This window comes from Acanthamoeba castellanii, assembly GCF_000313135.1.
Source record: "Acanthamoeba castellanii str. Neff unplaced genomic scaffold scf7180000084641, whole genome shotgun sequence".
NCBI classification, from domain to species: Eukaryota; Discosea; order Longamoebia; family Acanthamoebidae; genus Acanthamoeba; species Acanthamoeba castellanii.
In genome coordinates this window covers 163,507-183,198 of record NW_004457343.1, presented here as the reverse complement: position 1 = coordinate 183,198, position 19,692 = coordinate 163,507, and the positions used below count along the sequence as shown (strand labels likewise).

General features: G+C 57.2%; 8 protein-coding genes across 8 annotated transcripts; 5 read left to right on the top strand and 3 right to left on the bottom strand.

The window, feature by feature from the left end:
* Positions 1-430: 430 nt before the first annotated feature.
* On the top strand, positions 431-3,659 carry ACA1_364710 (uncharacterized protein; the record flags this gene model as incomplete). Its single annotated transcript, XM_004335908.1, has 8 exons — positions 431-1,610; positions 1,836-1,943; positions 2,026-2,109; positions 2,210-2,293; positions 2,372-2,804; positions 2,923-2,995; positions 3,052-3,588; positions 3,615-3,659. 8 exons carry the CDS (start codon positions 431-433, stop codon positions 3,657-3,659), a joined length of 2,544 nt encoding a protein of 847 aa, XP_004335956.1.
* Positions 3,660-3,783: 124 nt separating this feature from the next.
* On the top strand, positions 3,784-4,659 carry ACA1_364700 (Ras family protein; the record flags this gene model as incomplete). Its single annotated transcript, XM_004335907.1, has 3 exons — positions 3,784-3,857; positions 3,972-4,104; positions 4,213-4,659. The coding sequence occupies 3 exons, from the start codon at positions 3,784-3,786 to the stop codon at positions 4,657-4,659; spliced, it is 654 nt and encodes a 217-aa protein (XP_004335955.1).
* Positions 4,660-4,814: 155 nt separating this feature from the next.
* ACA1_364690 (EF hand domain containing protein) lies at positions 4,815-5,697 on the bottom strand (the record flags this gene model as incomplete). The annotated part of the gene is made up of 4 exons (XM_004335906.1): positions 4,815-4,973; positions 5,046-5,184; positions 5,283-5,463; positions 5,565-5,697. The coding sequence occupies 4 exons, from the start codon at positions 5,695-5,697 to the stop codon at positions 4,815-4,817; spliced, it is 612 nt and encodes a 203-aa protein (XP_004335954.1).
* A 462-nt stretch (positions 5,698-6,159) lies between these two features.
* ACA1_364680 (BTB/POZ domain containing protein) lies at positions 6,160-7,673 on the bottom strand (the record flags this gene model as incomplete). The annotated part of the gene is made up of 3 exons (XM_004335905.1): positions 6,160-6,493; positions 6,535-6,940; positions 7,061-7,673. The coding sequence occupies 3 exons, from the start codon at positions 7,671-7,673 to the stop codon at positions 6,160-6,162; spliced, it is 1,353 nt and encodes a 450-aa protein (XP_004335953.1).
* A 920-nt stretch (positions 7,674-8,593) lies between these two features.
* Positions 8,594-9,613, top strand: ACA1_364670 (uncharacterized protein; the record flags this gene model as incomplete). The annotated part of the gene is made up of 4 exons (XM_004335904.1): positions 8,594-8,701; positions 8,796-8,990; positions 9,066-9,266; positions 9,350-9,613. The coding sequence occupies 4 exons, from the start codon at positions 8,594-8,596 to the stop codon at positions 9,611-9,613; spliced, it is 768 nt and encodes a 255-aa protein (XP_004335952.1).
* Positions 9,614-9,809: 196 nt separating this feature from the next.
* On the top strand, positions 9,810-12,849 carry ACA1_364660 (Fbox domain containing protein; the record flags this gene model as incomplete). Its single annotated transcript, XM_004335903.1, has 12 exons — positions 9,810-10,042; positions 10,189-10,554; positions 10,703-10,880; positions 11,028-11,130; positions 11,238-11,339; positions 11,427-11,515; positions 11,614-11,703; positions 11,762-11,852; positions 11,912-12,030; positions 12,136-12,258; positions 12,367-12,526; positions 12,644-12,849. 12 exons carry the CDS (start codon positions 9,810-9,812, stop codon positions 12,847-12,849), a joined length of 1,860 nt encoding a protein of 619 aa, XP_004335951.1.
* A 2,320-nt stretch (positions 12,850-15,169) lies between these two features.
* On the top strand, positions 15,170-17,159 carry ACA1_364650 (uncharacterized protein; the record flags this gene model as incomplete). The annotated part of the gene is made up of 6 exons (XM_004335902.1): positions 15,170-15,749; positions 15,865-15,987; positions 16,128-16,210; positions 16,384-16,481; positions 16,594-16,792; positions 16,899-17,159. The coding sequence occupies 6 exons, from the start codon at positions 15,170-15,172 to the stop codon at positions 17,157-17,159; spliced, it is 1,344 nt and encodes a 447-aa protein (XP_004335950.1).
* An 80-nt stretch (positions 17,160-17,239) lies between these two features.
* Positions 17,240-18,783, bottom strand: ACA1_364640 (oxidoreductase, short chain dehydrogenase/reductase superfamily protein; the record flags this gene model as incomplete). The annotated part of the gene is made up of 8 exons (XM_004335901.1): positions 17,240-17,483; positions 17,585-17,648; positions 17,733-17,789; positions 17,896-18,022; positions 18,153-18,249; positions 18,337-18,453; positions 18,548-18,653; positions 18,714-18,783. 8 exons carry the CDS (start codon positions 18,781-18,783, stop codon positions 17,240-17,242), a joined length of 882 nt encoding a protein of 293 aa, XP_004335949.1.
* Between the last annotated feature and the right edge of the window lie 909 nt (positions 18,784-19,692).

Here is a 19,692-nt window from a genome sequence, read left to right as displayed (position 1 = left end):
ACTCAATCCCAGGTTTGAAACTTGAATGATACCACCAGGTGCCAGAGGCCACCCCACACCATCTTTCCTTCTCTCTTCCTGCTGCTTTTCTTTGTTGCAGACAAAGAACTGTGGAATGTCAGGCATGGCCTCGTTTCGATCGTAAAGGCCATGAGCTGAAGCCGTGGGAAGTGCCATGCAGGAAGGTGCGCCCCTCCCCCCTCTTCCCACCCCCTTGCACTGTTCACCAATGGCAGACCGGCCTTTCTCCGCTCGTCTGCCAGCGCCTGCGCCACTATATATATTTTAGGCCTTCTCTCTTCATCCATCCAATCCAATCCAGTTAATCTCTCTCTCTACGTTTTGGCCTCTGCCTCGCCACCCAAACACTTCAAGCAATTCTTATCTTATTATTTTTATCTTTTTAATATATAATCAATTATACGACAACATGCTGAAGGCGAAGGAGAGCAAGGGCGTGGGAGGCGGCACACGAAGCAAGAAGTCGACTCACGTTCGCTTCTTCCTCCCCTCCTCCCCACCACCTCCCAACCTCGACGACGACGATGACGACGATGCCGACCACTTCGCTCCCTCCCATGTGCCCTCGCGTTCCTCTTCCTCCTCCTCCTCCTCCTTGTCATCATCGACTTCATCCCTGCAACCACCCGCTCGTGCTTATCCCTCCTCTTATTCCTCCTCCTCCTCTACTTCATCTCAACCGCCACGTCGTCCACCACCCGTCGCACCTTCATCATCTTCATCTTCTTCATCATCTCGTCCACCGCATCGACCACCTCCCGCGGCTCCTTCATCATCATCATCATCATCATCTTCTTCTTCTTCGTCGCGCGTACGACTGCCGCCTTCTTCCTTCTCTTACCTGGCGCCGCCGTCGGCCCTCGGCTCGTCCACGTCCACTTCCGCGGCCTCGGCCTCGGCCTCGACTCCACGCCGCGGCCCGCCGTCGACCGCCTTCTTCGCGCCGCCACCTTCCCGCCCGCTGCTCTCGACCTCGTCCTCCTCCGCGGCCTCGCTGCCCGGCTCCTCCTCGTCGGCCGCTGGCATGATCGGCGCCGGCGGCTGGACCCGCTACCGCTCCGCCGTCGATCGCGCCTCAGCCGCCGCCGCTCCATCGTCGTCATCGACTTCAACGGCGGACAGACGGCCGTCACCGCCGCCGCCGCGGTGGCGCGATGACACGGACGTCAGCAGCAGCAGCGACGACGACCGAACGTTGACGGACGCGACCACGAACCCGTCGTCATCGTCTGCGGCGTCGCCGCCGCCACCGTCGATGTCGGCCACCGAGGGCGAGGTGACGACCGACGGCGAGATCACTCACCCGTCGCTCTCATCGGCCATGTCCTCCGGCGTGTCGTCGTCGTCTTCGTCGTCGTCGTCGTTTGGTCACTCGCCGGTGCCCTCGCTCTCGTCGCCCGTGTCGTCGCCCTACGCCCCGGCGGGCGCACCGTCGACATCGCCGCGACGGGCGCCGTCCCCGCTGGCGTCGTCGTCGTCGTCGCCGTCGTACCAGCCGCCACGATTGCCGCGGCCGGCACCACCGGCGCCAATCGAGCCGGCTCCCACGTCATTCGCCTGCGCCCGACCATTTGGCGGCGTCAAGGTAGGTCTCAACACAAATTGCGCGCGTGCGGTGTGTGTCGTGTCGTGCCGTGTGTCGTGCGCTGTGTTGATCTGAAAAACAACACGCAATAGGACGTGGACGACGTCGCTGCCGCGCTCGAAGCCTGGCTCATACCTCCCGCCTCGAGTCGAGGTAGCGCCCATTTACTGCGTGTCGTGTCGTGTCGTATCGTGTCGTGCTTCGAACTCAACGTTGCCGCAATACCCAGGTGCTGCCACCAACAAAAAGAAGACCAAGATCCGGTTTGGCGTGGAGGTCGGCCGGCTGAGCCAACCCCGGTGCTCCCTCCGCGTCTCGCACCTCACCGGCACCGAGGGTACATTCAACAGAGTCGCATACAGTTCTATGCAACCGCCACCAACAGCGCCGTGCCGCACCACATTTGCGTTGTGACACAGGAAGAAGAGCCAGAAAGTGGGCCGACGTGCGCAGCAACACCGTCGCCGTCTCGTTCGCCTTCACCGTCAAAGAGGGCGTCAACGGTAAGGCCGGCTCGCCCACAACCACAATCGCGCGGCCGTGTTGATACATTCATTCATTCATTTTTAATTCATTTATTTATTGTTTCTTGCCCCGAACCAGTATTCGAGCTGGGTGAGCTGTCGGGCAGCATCAAGAACCTACTCCTCCTTGTCGGCTCCGACGAACTCGACACCGACCTCGAAAGTACGTTCCCCGTGCGTGTCGTGCGTGTCGTGCGTGTCGTGATAGCTTACGTGGTGGTTGTGACGCGACACTATATAGGCAAGCTGGTGGACGAGGGGCCGGGCACGAGAAAGATTCTGCTGCTCAACCTGCTGTTCCGCGACGAGTGCCTCTTCCACGCGATCTCGGCCGTGCTGGCCCACCACCGGATCGAGCAGGCCGACGCGTCGCTCCTCCTCTCGCAGTCGCCGGCCGACTGCCGATCGCGCCGGGCGCGGCTCGAGGGCATCGACGCCCGACTTGTGGTCGACGCGGTCATCGGTCGGTCGATCCTGGGCTTCGTCGAGGAGCTGGTGGCCAACCTCCGCAGGGAGGCCGTAGCGCCCGCGTCGGCCGAACAAGAAAACGAAAACGAAGAGAAAGAACGAAGACGAAGCGAGCGCGAAAGCGAAAAGCGAAGAGGGGAGGGAACGCGACGCCATAGGGCGACGAAGGAGGAGAAGCGACGGGTGGCCGGCGCCATGCTCCGCAAGTACGGCCAGCTGCTTGGCATTCCGGCCGCCACGGGCCTCGGCCTCGGCGACGTCGACGCCATTACCCGCCTCGTCCATCTGCTGCGCGCGCTCAACGACATCCGCTTCTTCGTCGAGTTCGACTCGCTCGACGAGCTCGTCCGCCGGCTGTGGCCCATGCCCGGCACTGCCGACAACGGCGGCGACGGGGGTCCGCGGCGGTCGCTCAGCGAGGAGGGCGAGCTGCTGGGCGCCGGCGCCGCAAAGAAAACGAAGAAGAAAACGAAAACGAAGAAGAACGAAACGGTGGAGGACGCGAAGAGAAAGAAGAGAACAAAGGAGAAAAAGAAGAAGCGGCTCAGCGGCTCCGCGTCAAAGCGTCAGAGCGCCGACACCGCCCGACACCGCAGGAATTCATCATCGTCATCGAGTCGACGGCGAGACGCTGTCGACGCCGGCGTCCGCGACGACGAGGCCCAGCAGTGGGAGAGCTACAGCTGGCACTCGCTACACGCCTACCTGCTGGCCAGCTACGACCAGCTCGTCCGCCAGACTACCGCCGCCGCCGCTAGTGTCGACGGTGACGGCGACGGCGACGATCACGATGTCGACAGCGGCGCGAGGCCACGCGACATGGGCCGCGAGATCGAAGAGGGCATCGTGGCCAGCGTGCGCGATATGATGCTGAAGCTGCAGAGTTTGAGCACGATCCACTCGGTGCGCGCGATCGCGGGCGACGACGTGCTGCTGGTGGCCTGCGAGGGCATGGACCTATTCGCGGTGCTGCCCTCGCCCGACGAGATGGTCGCGATCGAGCGCGCGGCCAAGAGCGAAGCCCGGCGGCGCAAGAAAAAGAACGAAAGCGAAGCGAGTAAGAAAACGAAGAAAGAAGAGAGAAGGAAGAAGAAAACGACGAAGGAGATGGGAAGCGGCGACGGCGGCGCAAGAGTGCGATCATCGGCAGCGGCCGCCGTCTTGTCGACATCAGGAATCCTGGGAATGCCGTCGCGCCCGTTGACTCCGCCCAAGCGGGACAAGGTCAACATCAAGCTCATGGTCCTCGGCGATCTACGGTACAACGTCGTTGTGTGTTGTGTGTTGTGTGTTGCGTGTTGTGTGTGTGTGTGTGTGTGTGGCGTCACAACTGCGCGTGTGTCGCTCTCTCACACGCATGTGTGTGTGCGCAGAGTGGGCAAGACGAGCCTGATCCAGCGGTTCCTGCGGGGCAGCGCGTTCACGATGCCCAAGTATAAGCCCACCTACGCCGCCGACTTCGTGCACAAGAACGTCGTCCTGCGCGACAAGCCCCGCACGCTCCAGGTCGGGTGTTCTCCATCACACATGGCACCCAAAACCGCACACACTCACCGCACACAACCGCACACAACCGCACACACGCACCGCACGCACCGCACACACATATTTCAGATATGGGACACGTCGGGCAACGAGCGGCAGCGGGCGCCCGACCGCGCGTTCTTCAAGGGCGTGGACGCGCTCGTGCTGGTGTTCGACCAACGACGTGCGTCGACGTTCGCGCCGGCGCTGGACCGACACCTCGACGACTTCCTGGCGCACGCGGCGTGCCCCGACCCCCGCCTCCTGCCCGTGGTCGTCATCGGCAACCGCGCCGGCGAAAAGAACGAAAGCGAAGCCACCTCCGGTACGACTGGGAAACAGAGCGAAAGCGAAAGCGAAGGCGGCGAGCGCGAGGTGCGGCGGAGCGAGGTCGAGGCCTGGTGCCGGGGCCGGGTCGAGGGCAACCGCCTCTTCGCCTACTTCGAGGCCAGCGCCAAGGAGGGAGCCCACGTCGACGACGCCTTCCTCCACGCCGCCAACGCCGTGCTCGACGTCCACCACGGCGCCGTCCACTAACTTTTCCCGCCACCACTTTATCTCTCTTTTGTAAATAGTAATGAATGAATGAACCGACGCTTCATTGCAATGTGTGTGTGTGCGTGCGTGTGTGCGCGTGTCGTGCGTGTGTGTGCGCGCGTGCGGGTGTCGTGCGTGCGGTCGTGTGTGCGGTTTTAGCCGTGGAGGGTGTGCTTCTCGAGGAGGACCTGGAAGAGACGCTTGTACTGGTTCCAGTCGAGGAGGCCGTCGAAGTCGTTGTCCCAGTTGGGCCACTCCTTGTCCAGTAAGTGCTTGTCCAGCGGCGTGCCCCAAATCCTCAGCAGATCCAACACCTGGTCCGTGGTCCACCATGAGCCGCACGACACACACCACCGCACACACCACCGCACGCACCACACGCGCACCTCTTGTTTGTCGAGGGAGCCGTCGTTGTCGGAGTCGAAGGCATTGAAGAGGGCGTGCATGGCGTCCCAGTTCACAGGGACGAAGCGCACCACGGAGTGGTACTTGCCGCCCATCAGCTTCTCGTTGGCCGCCGGGGTCCTGTGCGCCACCAACACCGCACACACGCAGTAGTCAACCAAACCGCACACGACACACACGACACACGACGCACGACACGCACGGCACACGGCGCGCACCTCCTGATCTCGCCCTCGCGCGCCTTGTAGGACGTGTGGCCACCGGCCGACTTGTCGGGCTTGCGCGTCTCGGAGATCATCTTGTCGTGGAAGAACTTGAACTCCTCCCAGTTCCACGTCCCCTTGCTATCGAGGCTGCACATCTTGAAGTCCATCGGCGCGTCCTCCTCGCTCATTCCCACTGCGTGTGTAGTGCCGTGTGAGTGTCGTGTGCGGTGAGTGCGGTTGCGCGAGTGTCGTGTCGTGTCGTGTGCGGTTCGGGGAAAGTGTGAGAGCGCGTACGATCTTTGAAGACGCGGGCGACTTCGTCGAGGGTGAGGTGCCCGTCCTTGTTGCTGTCGTACTGGGCGAAGAGCTGCCTCACCTCGTCCTTGCGGTCGTGCGTGTGGTGCTTGTGCACGTTGGGCGCCACCATCTCCTCCTCGCGCCTCGCTCCCGTACCTCTCGCAGTCGTCGACATCTTTCTTCTTCTTCTCCTGCTTCTTCTTCAAGTCTTGGTGTTGTGTGTGTGTTGTGTGTTGTGCAGTCTTGTCGTACTCGCAAGAAGCAGTGGTGCGTGCTCGTGTGAAGCTGCAGAGCCGAGTGACGTGAGTGAGTTTTCAGCACCACCTTGACGGTCCCTCGGGCGAAGCGTCCCCTGAATGCGGAGGAACAGCCGCCACTCTCAACCGCGCCAGCCAATCCCCTCCCGCGCCCTTTAACCCAACAATTCCGCACCCACCCACAAAATTGCCCAATAAAATGAAAATGATAAAAACACCTGAATATCAAATCAAATAATTAGTATTATTTGTTCTTGCTTGGTGGTTGCATTTTTATGTACATATTTTTTGGAGAGAAACAAAACAAAAGAAGAGAAAAACGGTTGGAATGTGAATCAGGCGCTGTAGAGCTTGGCATGGCTGGTGGCCCGCATGCCGCCCGGCCACGGGGGCGTGAGCGAGGCCGTGGCGGCGGCGGCCGTGGTGGGCGACGACGGCCGCGCGGTGCACACCGAGAGCTGCAGGAGGTGCTGCAGGGTGAGCACGTCCTCGCACCGGATGTGCTGCACGATCATGGCCAGCTGCGGGTAGAGGTGGTGGTCCAGCATCCGCACCAGCATCTCCTCCCGCTGCTCGCCCACCGGGGCCACGGCCGCCGCGGCCTCCTCAGCCTCGACGCCCACCTCGACCACCTTCTTGCCCGGTGCTGTGCTGACGTCATCGCCTGAACTGTCGACATCGCGCGGTTGTGTGGACGACGACAGCGAAACGTCGGGTGCCGACTGGCTGCGGCGGCCGGTCGTGGTGTTGATGGGGCTGGGCGGCTCGCTGTGGGGTGGTCGCTGGTCTCGGCCTCCTTGATGTGGAGCAGGAAGGCCAGCAGCTCGAGCGCGTAGCACGTCTGGCGGGTCCGCTCCTCCTCCTCGTCGCTCAGTTCGCCGCCGCCGCCGTTGAGGTCGACATCCGCGACGGCCGCGGCGTTTGCGGCTGCAGCTGCGGCGGCCTTGGAGCCGCGGCGGTGGTGTTGGACGGTGGCCTGGCGCGCTGCGGGTGTGGTGGCGGTGGTGTCCTTGAGCTGCTCGAGGATGTGCTTGAGTCGCCGGGTGCAGGCGTCGAGCACCACCTCCACCTGGTACAGATGGGCCAGCTTGAACAGCTGCAGCAGGAATTCCCACTCTGTGCGTGTCGTGTCGTGTCGTGTGCGCACACGCACACGCACGCGCACATGTCAGACACAACCGCACACGCACAAACAATGACACGACACACGACTCACGACACAGACAGCGTGTGTACCGTCAGAGAGTTTGGGCTCGTGGCCGAGTTCGTCGATGGCGAGACCGGGCGAGGCGTACATCATCTTGAGCAGGCAACGGACCACGCGGCCGGGCGGATGCTGCGGGCCGCACATGTCGATGACGCCCTCGCGGCTCTCGCGCGACCCACCGGCCTCTGAGCCCGAGCGCAGCAGGGATCGGAAGACGGGGCTGTGCACCGCCACCACCATACGGTGGACCCACACGCAGTCCTGCCCTAGTCGCGGGCTGCTCTCTTCGGTATTTGTGGAATGTTGGCATTCCTCACCTTCTCCTTGCTGTGTAGAAGAAGATGAAGATGAAGATGATGGAGAAGATGATGGAGATGGAGAAGATGGAGTAGAGGAAGTGGGGGTGATGATGGGGTTGATGTCGACTCGGAGGTCGGCGAAGAAGGAGGGTTCGTCGAAGGCCAGGGCCAGGGAGGGCAGGACGTGGTTGGGCCAGGTCAGGGCGGAGCAAAAGGCGGCGAAGGGGGACACGCTGGAAGACTTGGAGGATGAAGAGGAAGAGGACGAGGAGAGGGGAGGCAGGGAGGTGCTTCGCGAGCGTGCCAGGTAGAAATGGGGCGAAGACGACCCCGTCAGCGCCATCTCTTCTTCTTGGGGGGGGGAGGGCAGAAAGCTGTAGTGGGTGCAGTGGTTGTGTGGAAGGGAGAAGAAGCAAACGTGTAGCGGGCGCGGGGCAGAGCAACAGAACAGAAGACACAGAAGACACAGACAACAGACACACAACAGCTCAACCTTGACAACCTTTATCGGTCGGCAATAATCAAGCTTGCAATCGTGGAAATTTCGCTTTTTCTGCGGAAAGTTTTCCGCACAACTTCTCTCGAGAGATGGGTGGTGAGTGTTCGATAACGTTGGAGCCTATGAAGGGTATTGGGGAACTTGTGGTGGATAGATTTTTCTAAGCGGATGAACATTCGGGGTGGAGCCGCCTTACTTGGGAGCTGTGCTAAGGGGCAGGCCGCTGTTCTTCCAGAAGCCTGGCTGATGGTAGCGACCTCTGCTGGGCCTGTAGACCACAAGTGCTCTTTTACAAAGTGCTTGGGCTGCTCTGAATAGCAGTGCCGTGCGCCATTGACCTGATCGATATTGTTCCACGGGCGATCAGGCGATTGGGCCTCTGCGCCCACTACCAGCGCCTCATTGGGCAAATTGGTTTGGTCGTCGTGGAACGAAGGTGTCTGCAACATGAACGCGAAAACGACGAAATTGAAGAGAGTAGAGACCAGGCTTGTTGGCTCCGGACCACCAGTGACCAGGAGTCATTACAGTGGCCGGCCAATGGGCCTCTAGGGCAGGAGCCAATCCAGTCTTTGGCTGGAGTTTCGCCCATGATTCGACCCAGCTGCACCTAGGGGCTGGACCACTCCTGATCAAGATGGCCAAGTATAAAGGAGGACCACGAGGCCAATGGAAAGCATCAGTCCTCCTCTCTTTATCTAAGACCTCAACACAGACCCGACCTCAACACACACTCCAGCTCCACGGGACCGACTCCATCAATTATGACTCATTCCTCCACCCGTCTCCTCTTCCTCCTGGGACTGACCCTCACCTTCGCGGCCTTCGCTCTCGCCGTCGACAAAACTGTGGTTGGCGCCACTGCGCCTGTGGTACATACACCCTCGTGGCTTGGCCTTCGCTGTGTGATCACAAGTGGCAGTGTTTACTGATCACATCAACATTTTTATCTTTTTAACCAATCAGAGCGCTGAAATCATCCCTGGTAAGATCGTGGTTCAGCCGCCGGCTGTCCAGCCTCCTGCTCTGCTGGTCAGGCCTGGTTTGGTCTCGGTCCCGCCCTTCTCGGTCCTGCCGCCGCCCGTCCAGCCCCCGCCGCTCACCGTCCAGCCGCCGCCCGTGCAGCCCTCGTCCATCGTCGTCACGCCCGTGCCCCTTCAGGTATGCAGACTTACAACATTCCACCCAACCTATCACAGTGCTTTTTAACTTATCTCTGTTGTGATTGGCTTCTAGGGATCGGCCGTGACCGTGTCGTTCACCCCCATCCCCGTGCCTCCGCTGACTGTCAACCTGCCTGCCGTGTCCGTGCCGCCGATCGTCATCCAGATCCCCGCCTTCACCATCTACCCCGATGCCGTCCAGCTCCAGCCCATCGTCGTCCAGCCTCCGCCCATCATCCTCGATGACATCACCATGACCCCTGTTCCTCTCCAGGTTCGCTTTTCGTTCTTTCGCCTTCACTATTTCTTGGCTTCGTTCTTTGGTGCGCTTTTTAACGCCTTGCTTGATCAACTCAGGGCGCCGCGATCACTGTGGAGGTCCCCGCCATCTCGGTGCCGCCGCTCCGCGTCCAGCCGCCGTCGGTCCAGGGCTCCGCCTTCACTGTCACTCCTTCGCCGGTCCAGCCCGCTGCATTCACTGTCACCCCGCCCCTCGTCACCCCGCCCCCCGTGGTGATCGAATCCACCACGACCACCACCAAGACCATCGGCATCCCCGAGACCACCGTCGCCGCCACCATCGTTGGCTCCACCAGCGTAATCACCACCAAGACCGACTAAGCCATCTCCCACGCGCAGTTTCTTTTTGGCCTCTTCATTGGAACTGGCGCCAGCCCGTGGGCAGTGGAAGAGACGGATCTGATCTATGATCCCTTCGTCTCCATTCGAAATTTTATGGTTTTTCTCTGATTTTTATCTATAATAAATTGGCAATTTCTGCAAACATTTTGGTTATTGCAGAAAGAAACAAAGAGAGATGGATCAGGAAGGACGCAGGAGCGTGGGGCGGAAGAGAAAGATCGAGGACTGGGATGACGTAGCCGGCTCTGGCATGGAGCTAGAGACCATTTTCGGGCAAGGCGATGCAAATCGGCTGCCATCTCTACCGCCGGAAATCGTGCAGCACTGTCTGTCCTTCCTGGGCGCCCAAGATCTTCTCACCACGCGTTGCGTCTCGCGCCTCTTCCTCGCCCTCGCCGACCTCGACTCGTACGAATCTCCTCCATTTCTTTTATTTTTTTTTTTATTTTTTCCAACCTGGAATTCAGTTGTCGATCCTTTTTTAAATTATTTTTTCAAATAAAAATAGACATTATGACTTATTCGCTTTTGATGGAATATAATTTATTTGGCAGGCAGTGGCGGAGCTTGTATGGGCGGGAATGGTCGGCAACAGCGGCACAAGCGCGTCGCTATCGCGAGGAGGTGCGGCGGAAGCTGGCCGCGGGGGAGAAAGACGATGATGATGGCGAAGACGAAGAAGACGACTATGAAGCCGATGAAGAAGAAGCCGCCGTAGAAGAAGTGAACGAAGTGAAAGAACTCACCGAGGGCGTATCAGCAGAAGAAGAGAGAACAGAAGGGACGAAAGAGAAAGAGGAGGAGGAGGGCAAGGTGGACGAGGTGTACGCGAGTCGCTCCGCGGAGCACGAGGAGTACAAGCGCGATCTGCCGCTCGTGCGCGGGCTCACGTCGTGGAAGCAATTCTTCTGGCTCCGAAGGTAGTCACACGCATCGCGTGCGCTTGTGGAACCGCGTTCTATGCGCTGACGCACACGCACACGCACCACCGCACACGCACCACCGCACACGCACACGCATACGCACCATCGCACACGCACCACCACACACGCTCACGTTACAAAACAGGAAATTGGAGCGCTCCAAAGAAGTAGAGGCGATACTCGGGGCCGACCCACACGAGAGGACTGCGGCCATGTACCTCGCCGGCGGGTACCACCTCTACGAGAAGCGGCCCAAGGTGGAAGACGACCCGATGCAGTGGAACGAAGACCGAGACGACCTCGACACGCGGATGCTCTACTTGGTCAGCCAGGAGCAGTTTCTCTCGGCCCTCTCTTTCCCTCTTGTACGTGTGTGTGTGTGTGTGTGCGTGTGCGTGTCGTGCGTGTCGTGCGTGTCGTGCGCCGTTTTGCGGATGCGAGTGGACATGGCTCACGTCTCGGGCGTACAGAACAGGAGGGACATGCGTGCGGCCTACACGGGCCTGGGCAACGTGTCCATCGAGTTTGCCGTCTATCAAAAGCAGTTCCCACACACCAAGAGAGGCATGGATTGTGCTTGTTTTGTTTTCCTTTTTATTTATTTATTTATTTTAACGGCCACACGCATCACCGCACACGCGCGCTAAACGCGCGTGCGTGCACACGCCACCTTCAACCAGGGTTGCGCACCTGGTACGAGCAAGCCATCGAGGCCTACAAGAAATCGGAGGAGTTGGCACCGAACGCCACGATAAAGGCCATCGAGCACTCCTACCTGGCCGGTACCCTGGCTCCTGCTTTTTTTATATATATAAAAAATTCTTTTCCTCTTTTTAATTTGAGTAATTTTTATATTTATTTATGTGCAGGTGTGATACGAACGTACGGTGATTCGGACATCCACACGCACGAAGAAGCCATCGCAGTGTTCAAGAGTGCACTCGAGCTCTTCCCCGACGTACGCCGTCCCTCCCTGGGTTATTATTTTATTTCTGTATAGATATATATAGAGAAATATTTATGTCTGTACTGATAACTAAAAAAAATATAAATCAGCAAGCAAATAGGACTGAGGAGGAAAACGAGGAGTGCGCCTACATTATGCACGAGATCGCCACCAAACTGTTCGAGCAGGATCAACCGCTGGTACGGACTCTTCCTTTCTGTTCGTAGTTTTTCTTTTTTGCTAAACCACGGCGCACAGGAGGCGCTTGAGTGGTACATCAAGGCGATCGACGAGTACGAGCTGGCGATCCACGAGTTCTCTGCGCCGCTGCTTCTTTCCAACATGGCCGGTACACGCACGCTGCCTGTGGCCTTTGGCTCATTCCCGCTTTTTTGCGTTGCCGCACAGCTTTGCACCAAACTCGTCTGTCGCGCGCTGGAGCAGATGCCATCAAGGAGCAGGCGGAGCTGATACCGGCCCTCGAGGCCAAGCTGTCGCTGATCGATGAAGCCGCCAGTATATACGCTGTACGCCGTGTCCTCATTTTCCACGTAGGGATTTGTTTTCTCACTTTGCTGACCCACGACACGACACGACACGACCAACGACACGACACGTTTGATGATGAACAGGAGGCACAGGAGTTAGTAGCCCTCGGAGACACGGACATGTGCATCCAGTTGATCCACGGGCTCGCTGTGGTCTACCTCACTCGAGCCTGTTTTCTCGACAACCACATCTCTGCGGTGCAAGAGGTGCACACTTAATTCATCTTTCCAACCAACCAACCACAACCGATCACAACCGACCGATGAGATCATTAAGTGCAAACCTCAACTTGTAACGATTCGGAGTTAAAATAGGACTACGACCGTGAGCCGACCGAGGTGCTCGGCGAACGGTTGGCGGCCTGGCGGAAGGACCTGCAAGAGTCCGTGGCGCAAGCCGAGCAAATTCTCAACAGCACGGACAGTGCGCTGAACGATCCCTACACCGACTTTTGCTTTGCTCGAATCTACGCAGGTACTCCACGCCTCTCGCTTGCATTCTGCGCGTGTCGTGCCACGTGTGTGTCGTGTGTGTCGTGTGTGTCGTGTGTGTGTCGTGTTGACTTTACGAACATTCTCTGGTGTACTACAGTCTCGCGTCGGTTCGATGAGTGCCGAAAATGGCTGGAAAAGTGCCGGCACAGGCGGTACCTGGGCAAGATGCGGAAGCTCCACCGGCTGGCGTTCAAGAATGTGGAGGACCAGGCCTGGTTCCAGCGCATGGTAGACGAGCAGACCGCCGCTTCGGGCAGCCTCTGCATCCCTGAAGATGACGCCAGCGACCTACCCAGTACCTAGACAAACTTGTCCGCAAGCGGGAAAAGAATGCGACAATAAACGATCCATGCGGGCAGGAGAGCGAGAGTAAAAAGGATACGGCACGGTGGATTCCCGGGTGGTCGCCCACCCCAGTACTAACACCGCCTGGCGCAGCTTAACTTCGCTGTTCGGATGGGAAGCGGTGCTTTCTGCGCAGTATGGCCGTATCCGACAGCCCTCACCTCTCTGCCTCCATCACACCCCCCTCTCGCAGAATGAAAGTACCATACCCAGCTATGATCAAGACCAACCTCTTCATCCAACTCATCAAGCTGCTTGCCTCCCCCTTGCACAGCAACATCAGCCTCAAGTGATGTGTCAACTGGTACAAGGCAAACAGCATGAAGTGTGGAGTGCAAATTCTTGGTCACATTTGACCACATGCAGTGCCACAACACACCCTCTTGCCTCATCATCTCATTGGGCCTCCATGGCTTGGGTTTTCAGCATTGAACAGAGTTGAGTAGATGGCAAGAGTCACAGAAGAGATGTTTATTGAACAGAGAGTAGAATAAAGAATAAAGGAGAAAATTGGTTTTTGTCTTGACTTCAGTGGGCATGTCTTGCAGTCTGGTGTTGACAATTTTGAGCTTGAGGTCAAAGTGTTTTTATGCCCCATGGAAAGTCTGCCCAGAGTTGACAAGAAGAAGAGAAAACTCTTTGTCCTTGGAGTCAATAGAGATGTTGGTCATGTTGAATTGCCAGGTCACAAGGATTTGCATATAGTGAAGGACATGAATGTCAGCACCCCAACACATGATGGGGGGACAAGGATACCAATGCCAGAGTAGACCAGCACACAGATCTTGTTGGCCAGCAGGTTGGGAATGTGAATGTCCAGGTTGTTTTGCTGCAACCCAGTGCTCTTGCCTGTAGCAGTTGAACTGTGACATGGATTTCAAGGTTGAGAGCAACAGCAGAGCAATGAACATACAAAAGTTATCCAGGTGAGCCATGGGGGCAAACATTTCATTGTAGTCCATGAATTTTGCTTGAAGAAAACAGCATGCTTTGAAGTGTTCTGGTGTTCCATCTGCTAGGGTTTTCTGCCAAAGTACCCAGCGCCCCTTGATGACCTTGTGGCTGGGGGGAAGAGGAACAAGCTCCCAGGTCATGTTCTTCAACAGACAGCCAAAATCCTCTTGCACACCTTGAGATGCTCAGTCCATAGCTTGACTGTGTGGAATTGGCAGAGAATGTACCTCCACCCCTCTTGGGCAACTACACTCCTCTCAACTTCATCCTTGTCAATCATCCAGTAGGTGCTCCACTTACCTCCATCCTCTTTGATGTGCTTGTGAAATGTGTGAGTTTTTTGTGCTGGATTATGATTGCTGCAAAATTAGGTTTTTTATTTAATGGTCCATCTCTGCTTTTTTTGGCCACATGCACATTCAACATCTCCTCCTGGGCCTCCCCACCATTCAATCTTCTTGTTATTTTGTTGTTATTGAAAAGACAACATAAACTGATTTTCTCTTTTTCTTAGCACCAAGTCTGGAGAATTGCCAACCTGGCCACAGAAGACAAGAACTGGGACTTCACCCTCAGCTATGGTGCACACCCTTTTTACTCTCTCTCCACCTTAGCTTGTTGTGTGGCATCTCCCCACCAACATTTTGATGACCTTCTGATGGGCTGCACATGGGGTAGCTGAACTACACACCTTGAAGGACTGATTCAAGTCAGCACCCAAGGCATGGTAAATGGCCAAGTGTAACTGGCAAGGGCTTAGTGAGTGCCTAACCCCTGTGGTGCAAGTGCTGACACTCCTGAACAATTTAATCCATGCTGATCCATCTGCTGGCCTGGACTGAGGTAGTCCCAGCACCATGGTTGTGTGGTTTGTGGTTGATGGAGTTGTTGCTTTACCAATGCCATTTGGCTGAGATCAGAAAAAGCAACAAGAATAATCATCCATGATCATCATGGAGAGTGAGAGTAAAAAGGATACGGCACGGTGGATTCCCGGGTGGTCGCCCACCCCAGTACTAACACCGCCTGGCGCAGCTTAACTTCGCTGTTCGGATGGGAAGCGGTGCTTTCTGCGCAGTATGGCCGTATCCGACAGCCCTCACCTCTCTGCCTCCATCGCACCCCCTCTCGCCATCTGACCGTATCCGCTCATTGCACTCTTCGTCTCTGCCTCTGGCCACTTGGCTGCAGCTTCGGGAGCTTGTTTCTGGCGGCCAACTGCGGTGTTCGAACTCCTGAGCTTGTCGTGCGTCATGCTGACGTCAGGCTTGCGTGTTCACTGCTAATTTTTGGATTTGTATTTTGGAGCATCAATTAGAACAAGATGAAGAGACTGGCACGAACATCCACTGCTGGTGCGATCGCACCTTCTGCCCTGCACACTGTGGGCCGCCACTCGGTTTCGCCTGCTTCGCGCCATTTGCTGCTGCAATCGCATGGTTCTTCCTCGATCGGGCCAATGGGGCAGATGACCTCGCGAGGCTTCCGTGCCACGCCCTCCACCAACAACGACATCAGGGAGGCGCTGAACGCCGCCTTCTCCTTCAGGCCAACGCCGCAATCGCTCGAGGCGAGCACGCTGCTGGCCAAGAACAACGAGGTCCCTGCGGAAATCGATTTCGACCTCCATCTCCCGCTTCTCAAGTCCGCGCTCAGCCAGCACAAGAAGGCCGACGTCATCCGCCTCATGCAGGATCTGGCACGGGCCAACGCGCCCGCCAGGGCCTTCATCCTCCAGCGGGTCGAGCGCTACACCAAGCAGATGGAGGAACAGATGACGCAGGCCCAGCAGAAGGCCGCCTCCTCGTCCAATGCCGCCAAGATTAGCGCCAACGCCAAGAACATCGATGTCCAGCAGCCACCCAGCGACAAGGAGGCCAAGGAAGGCAGCCCTGCACCATCAGGTCTCTTGCTCTACAAATTTTTATTTCTTATTTATATTTACTGTTATTTATTTTCTACTTGTTTTTAAGGATTTTTATTGTTTATTTACGTGTTTATTTGTCTCGATGTATGCAGACAAGATGTCGCTGCAGGAGGCGGTGCTGCACGGCCAGCTGAGCGCGAGGGAGCTCGAGGGCGTGTTGCGCGACCTGCACCGCGACATCACCCTCTCCCCCGCGGACGAGCAGCAGATCAAGGGTAAGCGAGCGCTTGTGCATCATCTGCTGCTCAAAATCTCTCTCTCTTTCTCTCTCCCTCTTGCATCACACACTGATTCCTCTGCGTGTGTGCCGTGCGTCGTGTGCGTGTGCGGTGGTGCGTGTGCGTGTGCGTACCAGACGAGGCTCGTGCCTTGTGGGAGGCTGGCACGGCAGCAGTGCTGGCTGTCGATCAGTCCTTGCCGAAGCATTTTACCGCCATGGTGCGCCCACCATTGTGTCGAGTCCCACTTCCTTGTCCTACAGTCTAAACAACCATCGATTCCACACACACACACACACACACACACACACACACACACACACACACACACACACACACACACAATACACACACACACGACACACACACGACACACGTTGTGTTTCAAAACAGGTGATTGACGCTTTCCCATGGGCCGACCTGTTGCTGGCGGATGAGGTCACCAAGCTCGTTATTGAAAGCCCAGTCTCCAAGGCCGCGGCCAGAATCCGGTACGCCGGCCTCTCTGCTAATCCAACCACTTCCCAACTCTGTACTCACTCTCGTCCGCCGTGTCGTGCCGTGTCGTGTCGTGTCGTGTCGTGTCGTGGGGGCCAAACAAAGAGCTACGGAGGTGCTGGCACGGCAGGAGAACATCAAGAAGAACATGAGTTGGATCTCGCGACTCATTCTCCCGTCGATCGCGCCGTCCAAGATCAAGAAGGGCCAGACGCCCCACGTCTACGACGCCGCGCTCGACGCCTACATCCACAACGACTTCGACAAGCTGCTCAGCACCCCGAGCGGCGAAAAGCTGACCGAGGTTCTCTTCTTTTCCCTCCCCCCCCGGTGTCGTCGTGTGTGTCGTTGGTCGTGTCGTGTGCGCCGTGTGCGGTTCGACTCATCGTCTGTGCGTGCGTTCGTCATAGGCCACGTTCCGCCACGTGGTGCAGAAGTTTGAGGACGCGCCGGAGAACATCGCGCGGACGATTGCGGCGACGCTGCACGACACGTTCGTGGGGCACTTCATCGCGCGGACCATGGCGTCGGGGATCGACTACTACTCGCCCAAGAGCTTCGCCAAGAAGCTCCTCACGCCCATGAAGCCCCTCAACCCCTACTTTGCCCAGCGGAAGCGCGAGCTCGACTCCACCGCCTCCGCCTCCGCCTCAGCCTCCGCCAGCGCCTAAGCAAGCGACCATCAGGTGAATATTATCATTTCTTTTCTCTTCTTTTCTTTGTTGTCGGCTGTGTCGCGGCCGATGGTGGCCTAGAGCGCGGCCTTCTTCTTCTGGTGAGCTTTCCGCTTGACGAGCATGTCGATGATGTCGGGCACGAATGGCCGAAGCGCGTAGGCGAGCTTGCCGCTCAGCGTGAGCACCACCTTTCGTCGCCTCTGATCGGCGGCCTCTACGATCAGCTCGGCGCAGCGCTTGGGCGACATCATGCCTCCCGACGCCGGGTTGAAGTCCTTTGGCCCGTACGCGTTCTGCCGGATCTCCGTGTCCACGTACCTACCCATCATGTCAGCCATCGCAGCACGCAACGCACCACACACGCACACACCACACACACCACACACACGACACGACACGACACGACACGCATTCCCTACCCAGGTGACACGATGGTTATGGGGACTGCTGGGCCCAGCTCGGTCCGCAGGGCTTCGAAGAAACCTGTGAGCGCGCGGCGTGGGAGGAGATTGGCATCTCAAGACTTGCACAAGAGGCACCAACACATTGGTGGAAGGGCAGCCGTACCGTTCACTGCGAACTTCGAGCCGCAGTAGCCCGTACGCAGCGGCACCCCAGTCTCGCCTGGCAGAAGAGAGACGAATTAGCCCGAACCGAGACAGACGCAACACGACACACGAACGACACACACGTGTACGTGTGGCGTATAGAAAACTGGTAGCGTACATACCCGAGAGGGATCCAATGACCACGATCTTGGGCTGAGGGCTCTTGCGCAGGAAGGGCAGAGCGAAGTGTGTCGTGTACACGTAGCCGAAGTAGTTCGTGTCAATCAGCTTGTGGAAGATCTCCAGGTCCTGCAACACCAATCAAGTACAATATAAAGGGGTTAGAGTAGAGGAATGCAAGTTGGTCAACAACGAGCCGCCCTTGTGTGAACACCACCACCACCACCACACAAAGAGAGTTGTGAGGGTGCGCGCGAACCTTGAGCTCCTCGAAGGCGATGTGCATGGACACGCCGGCGTTGAGTACCAGGTAGTCGAGACGGCCGAAGATGCGGATGGTCTCCTTGATCAGGAACCTGTGCGCGAACCAGCACCCGGGTGAGCCGATAAAAAATAAAATCAAATTAAAAATAAATAAATGTATAAAGAAGAGGTGTACGCACTTGCATTGCTTGGGCTTGGACACGTCGGTGGGGATGATGGCCACCTCACACCCGAGCTTGCGGCACTTGATGGCGACTGCCTTCAGCTTGTCCCGCGAGCGCGCAGCCAGGACCAACCTGGTAGGCAGCACCAAGGCAATAGAACGGTTAAAATAATAAAATAAAATAAATAAATAGTCATTATTTAGTACGAGTAGAGGTGGTGGCGCACTGGCAGGCGCGGGAAGAAGCGTATTGGAGGGCGATGGCTTCTCCTATGCCACTGCTGGCTCCGGTGATGACGATCACCGGCACGAAACCTCCATTTACGGCATCATCTGGAAATTACGATTAATCTTGGTGTCGATTCTGATAACAGGCGTACTTGTGGACCGTACCGCGAGGAACAGAGTCCTCAGGTTCGTAGCTTGTGTACTCTTCTTCGCCGACACCCGAATCTTTCTCCATTTCCTGCAATAAACAATCTGTTTTTATTTTTGTGCTGCCGTGCTGGCGTGACGTCAATGTAAAAAAAACAGAGAAACCTCTTTTCTTTTCACTTTTCTTCCCCCATTGCAGGTGATTCATGTTGGAGGTGGAGGCCCATGTGTGCTGTGCTAAAGAATGATAACAAAGCGCCACCATACACCCCAAATGGCACAGCTTCATTCTCAGGTTGGGCAATAGCACACACTGGATTGGAATGGTTTGGTCAAACTGTGCCACCAAACACCAATACTATGGACTTCCCAAAGACCATTCTTAAAGAGCTCTCTGAAAAGGAGTGCTAAGTAGAGGGAATCATTGGCTACAGTGAGATTGATGATCCCCTCACTCATTCCAGCCACCAGTGGTGCCAGCTTGCAGGGGCAATTCTGTGATATGTCCTTTCTTCCAGTTCATGCTTTGCAGGTGAGTGGGGATTTTTTGGGTTGGGTCACCTTATCACCTGACCTTGAGCCTGCAGTTCATGTCGATCGCCACAGATCGCGTGGCGGTTCGTGTAACCGGATCACCCTTTAATCATCTGAGGAATGCTCGCATTCAAAACTGAGGCATTCTTGACATTTCAACGTCCCAGAGTTGGTGAATTTTCGGGGCATGGTTTCCCGCGTTCTTCCTGGTGGCAAACGGCGGCCTTGTCGGCTGGGTTTGAGGCCAATTTTCGGCCGCTTTGAATTTAGCACCGCGCCCAGCCCGCCGCGCACTACAAAAGGGGTCCACCATCGAACGCCTTCTTCTCTTCTCTCCTCATCCACTTCACACACACCACCCATAGCACTTCAGCATCACACCTTCATCTTCATCTTCCACGGATAGGGCACCTCACATCACCCCGCATCACCACCTCACTCTCACCCACCTTCATCTTCATCT